At 41.9% G+C, this 6,000-nt stretch overlaps 1 protein-coding gene across 1 annotated transcript in view; it reads right to left on the bottom strand.

The window, feature by feature from the left end:
• Nucleotides 1-234: 234 nt before the first annotated feature.
• The window catches only part of b4galt1l (DP-Gal:betaGlcNAc beta 1,4- galactosyltransferase, polypeptide 1, like), a 52,044-nt gene continuing 46,278 nt past the window's right edge, over nucleotides 235-6,000 (bottom strand). The window contains exons 5-6 of the mRNA XM_080416827.1: nucleotides 3,369-3,473; nucleotides 235-2,842 (exon numbers count right to left, since the gene is read on the bottom strand). Of these exons, the coding sequence (XP_080272953.1) occupies nucleotides 2,713-2,842; nucleotides 3,369-3,473 (235 nt within the window). The 3' untranslated portion in view covers nucleotides 235-2,712. The remainder of the gene's footprint in view (nucleotides 2,843-3,368; nucleotides 3,474-6,000) is intronic.

Genomic DNA, 6,000 nt, shown 5'->3' with positions numbered 1-6,000 from the left:
GACATGATGTCTACACTATGGACATGATGTCTACAGCGCTCCTCAGCTCAAAAGGCGTTCTCTGTGGACATGGCCCCTTAACCCATAGAACCCGGGAACGCATCTCTGTCATTTTAGATTTCTTTGGCTATTCGAAAATAGCAGATCTACAAGCTCATAGCGCGGCACCGAGTGCCGCGCTATGAGCTTATAGATCTGCTATTTTTTTTAAAGAATCTTGAAAATGTGTGCAAATATATATATATATATATAAATATTATATTATACTATTATATTAAATATCTTATTGTCTCAACAAATGTCTTAATTTTTTTCAGAAATGTTTGAATATTGTTTCTATAAAAGTATTGTTTCTATCAAACTTTTTCACCCAAACCTTTTTGGCCGTCGATCCCCATCAAAATATGTTGTTCCAGGGACCCCCCCCTAGAAGCAAAGATTTGCCTTAAAAGATTATTCAAAGATTTGCACAAATGTTCAAGATCTTTCAAAAATAGCAGATCTACAAGTTCGTAGCGCGCGCTATGAGCTTGTAGATCTGCTATTTTTGTGAACAGCCAAAGTATTAAAAAAAATTGCACAGTCACACTGTTGATTCAAGGCTGAGGGATCCACAAACGATCCGACGATAATCCAAGCGGCTTATCTTGGCATTTCAGATGTTTTCTAAAAACTCTTTGCTCTCTTAAACCGGGCGACAAAAGGAACCGGTCTGGACCGTTCAGAGAAAAAACCCAGAGAATACTGTTACTAGTTGGTTTTTCTCCTCCTCGTGTGCCTTGCTGGTGGGCTTTGGACTAAAGCATTAATACAATCACAGGATAAAACAACTCTGTCTGGAACAAAGCATCATCATCAGCCACCTTGTGGACATCAAAGCAAAGACAAAAAACATACAAACAACGATTTAATTACCGTCGGGGTGGAAACCTAGCATGTCCAAAACCCAGTTATTTGAAAAACATTTTAACACATTGAGTGCCAAAAAACACGAGAATCTTCGTGTTTGCAAATACTCCCGTTGAGTGAGTATTGAGTTGAGTGAGTATTGAGTTGAGTGAGTATTGAGTTGAGTGCCATAAACCAGAATTTTAGCTTTTTTTCCAATTTCCTTATTTATTTATTTTTCACAAGGGGCGCTTTAACGCAACTTAGGAATGATCCTAGGACCCTGTGAAATGGAATGGATGGATGTGACGTCAGCCCCAAAAAGCGTCTCTTCCGTCCCGCTCCAATGATAGGACTTGGTACAATGATAAGTCTTTTTTTTAACAGTGATAGGTCTTTTTTTACAGTGGTCAAAACAAGCCCTTTTCGACGGGCGATCACTCAGCAATGGTCGGATCGCGTTGGAATTTTATTGTTCTAGTCGTTAGACGGGACCCACGAGACACCCTTTGTTTACCTCCGGGTCCTCGTGGAGGCGTGTCTACAGCTCTAAACAGATCGGTAAGAAACACTGGCACTGGACGTACCCTGTTTTTAAAAACCTCTGGCACTTGATGTGTTAAAATAGTGAAACCAGCCGATCTACAAGCTTGATCGGTTAGTTTCCACTACTTTTGTGTGAACCGAAACTCTCCTATGAGGAAGTACGGCATGAATCTATGAACCAATCATTAAAAAGTCGAGATATGGAGATACAAGGCTTCTGCCCGACAGCAACGATATGCAGTAACATTTTGACCCAAGTCTGCTGACTGACACACACACACACACACACACACACACACACACACACACACACACACACCATTGTCAGTAGGAAGAGAAAGATAATGAGTGAGAAATGGAACAGCGTTGGGTTGATGGTTCTGATCTGACTTCCTGTCAGGAGGAAGAAGAATAAGGCTCATGGGTTCACTGGGCTGACCAATGGGGTTGCGGGTGCAAATACACAACAACAAAACAGAAAGGTCACAGCTAGGGTCAAAGGTCACGACCCCTTCCACAGAACCCCCCCCCTTTCTGATGGTCCAGCAAGGAAAAAGAACACACACACATACACACACATGCACGCACACACACACACACACATACGCCCGCACACACAAACATACATGCACACACATACACACAGACAGTCACACAAGTCTCTGATGTGTGAATGTCTTAAAAGGCACATTTTTGTTTTTGTTTTCAGTTCACACTCCATCTCCAGCTCCTCCACTAGGAGGCGCTCTGCTCCTCCACTCGTCCATTTGGAGACAGGAAGAGAGATCATTGTTACATTGGCTAGTTCTTCCAAAATGTAAAAAGAAAAAGAAATCCAATCATTTCAAATATTAAAAAAAAAGCAGATCTACAAGCTTACAACGTCACTTCGTGACACGTTGTAAGCTTGTAGATCAGCTATTTCTGCTATTTTTACATGTATACAATTATTAAATATAATATAAATATGTCAATAATTTCTTTGTATATTCAAGTTTAGTCATACCTGCCCTGGGCAATTTTGGATTATGAAGCCTATAAGGCAAACAGAAAATGAAATTTGTATTCATGTGTTCAACGCCAAACACACAATTAAATCATTAATTGCGATTATCTGAGTGACAATGAATCAATTAAGCATGTTCTAATCATGTATACTTTACATATTACTGGAGACCATTCTTTTCTACATTTTGTGAAAACATTAGCCAATGAAAACACAGAGTTTCTTCTTCTGGTGTTTCTGTCCATGTCTTTGGTGTGTGTTGGCGGCGTCCCTCAGGGCTTGCCGATGTCCGCCGTCACCATGGTGTAGAGAGCCTCTCTGTCCGTCCTCACCACCCGGTAGGACAGAGACCTGAGGCCGTCCCTGTTCATGGTCTCTCTGGTGTGAGAGATGCGGTCAAACCTGCGCGCAGCGGCGGGAGAAAGTACTCAAGATATATTACTTAGGTAAACGTAGCAATACCACAATGTAAAAAAGACTCTGTTACAAGTAAATGGCCTGTGTTCAAAATGTTACTTGAGTAAAAGTACAAAAGTATTGGCAAAATATACTTAAAGTATCAAAAGTAAAAGTACTAAAATGTTTGAAAATAGACGATCTACAAGCTCACAACGCGTCGCGAAGCGACGCGTTGTGAGCTTGTAGATCTGCTATTTTCAAGTAGACTATGTATAAAATAGGGCTGAAGTGGTTAATGTATGTTTTATAATATAATCATTTATTTCTGCAAAGTAACTAGTAACTAAAGTTTTCAAATAATTGTAGTGGAGTGAAAGTACAATATTTTCCTCTGAGATGTAGTGGAGTAGAAGTAAAAGTACTGAAAATGTGAAATACTCCAGTAAATTAAAAAAACACCTCAAAATTGCACTTGAGTACAGTACTTGAGTAAATGTACTTAGTTACTTTACACAGCTGCATGTCATACCTCTGGGGGTTTGGTTCATTCTGTTTGTCTCTGTCGTGACGGATCATCCTGCACTTCCCGACCACACCACTAGGCCGCGATATAGACATCCCCCTGGACACCACCCTACGAGCACACACACACACACACACACACACACAGGATGGAAACACAATCTTAACTGATACAGTTTAGGCATTTAGCAGACGCTCTTAATCCAGAGCGAGTTACAGTAAGCAAGGACACAAGATAATACATCATAATACACATTCAAATGCATAAAAATTGTAATCTAATAATAAAGTAATACATAAGTAAACAAATAATCTAATAAATACGTAAACCAAGAACCAATCATCAGCCTGTACATTGAAACTATACAAACTATAGGATGCCAGGTCTGTCTACATAACATGTTATCTATAACTATATAACTATAACTATAACTATATAAACTATACACACTATAGGATGCCAGGTCTGTCTACATAACATGATATCTAAGTTACATTTTAGCCTTTGTATAATCCTGTAAGGTCGTCAAGGCCACAGGACAAGTGCTACGGTGCTGAGTGATATTTAAATACATGCTGTACATTTGGCTGAAGCAATAATCTGCTCTGCATTATGTTTAGTTCTCTGTTGTATCAACACGTTTTCATGTCAAGGAGCCACACATTGATGCTGTATTTTGGTGGCAGACCCCCATTTGAAAAGATGTTGTGCCAGGGACCCCCATAAAAGAAGATTAGTCAACGTTTGTGAGTTTCAAATGTTTTCTTTCCAGGACCCCTTAGCTGAGAGAGAGATGAAGCAGGGACCACCCCCCCCCCCCCCGTTACATATTGTAAACAACGGTGTATTGCATTTCATAGATTATAGATTTCATAGATTATTTCGTAGGCTATTTTTTCTATCCCGAGCTTGCAGATCAGCTATTTTCAGCGACAATATTATAAACGTATAGCGAAAACAGAACAGGGACTCCGCCGGTCAACCAACTCCAGGGGCACCAAGTGCCGCACTATGAGCTTGTAGATCTGCTATTTTTGAATAGCCAAAGAAATGTGTTCCCGGATTGAATGGATTTAAAACAATCTGGTCAAAGTGTCTGTAGCGGGTTGTGGACAGTTTAACCAGCATTACTGTCAGGATGTGTTATGTGACACGTTGGATGGGTAGATGGATGTATGGATGTATGGATGGGTGGATGGATGGGTAACATGAGGCCACAAAGCTCTGCTCCAACACACAACCATGTCTGTCACCATGCCAACAGTTACAACACAACAGGCCTGACACCGTGCCTCCCCTCCCACATCTCTGACACACATCACTTTTTGTTAGGCAACATTTTTAATGCCACGATTTTTGTAACCCCATTTTTTTTCCACCCAGTGCCAATTGCCTAAGCTGTGATCCTGGGCCCAACTCTCCCTCTGCCAGCCTGGGGAGAGCCTCGAACTCGAGCTCATGCCTCCTTTCAATGCATGAGGAGTGAGCAGGGCCACTTCTTATCACCTGACGGGGGGGGGGGGGGGGGGGGTTTACCCCGGTAGGATGAACTTGTGCGTGGAAGGAACATGTTATTCCAACCAGTTCACCCTTACGGGTCCATTTGGTTTCATATTAGACTCTCAAGAGTTCAATTATTGTTAAACATCAGCAGATTCATCCTCAAACCTACGTACTATGGGGAACCGGGCCTTCCGCTGGGCAGCGCCACGCCTGTGGACCGGCCTTCCTATTGACCTGAGACCACAGACCCTGTGGACCAGCCTTCCTATTGACCTGAGACCACAGACCCTGTGGACCAGCCTTCCTATTGACCTGAGAGCACCACAGACCCTGTGGAACAGCCTTCCTATTAACCTGAGAGCACCACAGACCCTGGACTCTTTTAAAATAGGCCTGAAAACGTTTTTGTTTCAGAGGCCATTTTCCTGTTGAATTGTTGTTCAGTCACATCTGTTTTTAAACCCTGTTTTTTTTTTTTTTACCTTATATGATGTGTTTTACCATGTGACACTCTGAGATTCCTTGTGAATGAAAAGTGCATTACAAATAAAATGTATTATTATTATTATACTTGTAGATCTGCTATTTCTGAAAAATCCTGGCACAAAAACATGTTTTGAGACAGGGGGTCCACAGCAAAAAAAAACTTCATTTTGGGGGTCCTTGACATGAAAAGGTTTGAGAACCACTGGGCTAGACCGCACTCTCACATCACATGGCATAATAAACCCAGTGCCAATTGCCTAAGCTGTGATCCTGGGCCCAACTCTCCCTCTGCCAGCCTGGGGAGAGCCTCGAACTCGAGCTCATGCCTCCTTTCAATGCATGAGGAGTGAGCAGGGCCACTTCTTATCACCTGACGGGGGGGGGGGGGGGGGGGGGGGTTTACCCCGGTAGGATGAACTTGTGCGTGGAAGGAACATGTTATTCCAACCAGTTCACCCTTACGGGTCCATTTGGTTTCATATTAGACTCTCAAGAGTTCAATTATTGTTAAACATCTGCATATTTTTTTTTTGATCAACGTTTGCCTGTTATTGTCTCTCGGATGGAATTGTGGACAAAATCGTCTTGGGGTCTGTGAGTCTAAATCTCATCAAACGGCGGTTCTGTGGCTCAAAATGCCAAATAAATA

This window comes from Gymnoscopelus braueri (assembly GCF_963280865.1).
Source record: "Gymnoscopelus braueri genome assembly, chromosome: 20".
Classification (NCBI taxonomy): domain Eukaryota; kingdom Metazoa; phylum Chordata; class Actinopteri; order Myctophiformes; family Myctophidae; genus Gymnoscopelus; species Gymnoscopelus braueri.
The sequence above is the reverse complement of the archived record's forward strand: the minus strand, read 5'-3'. Positions and strand labels throughout refer to the sequence as shown.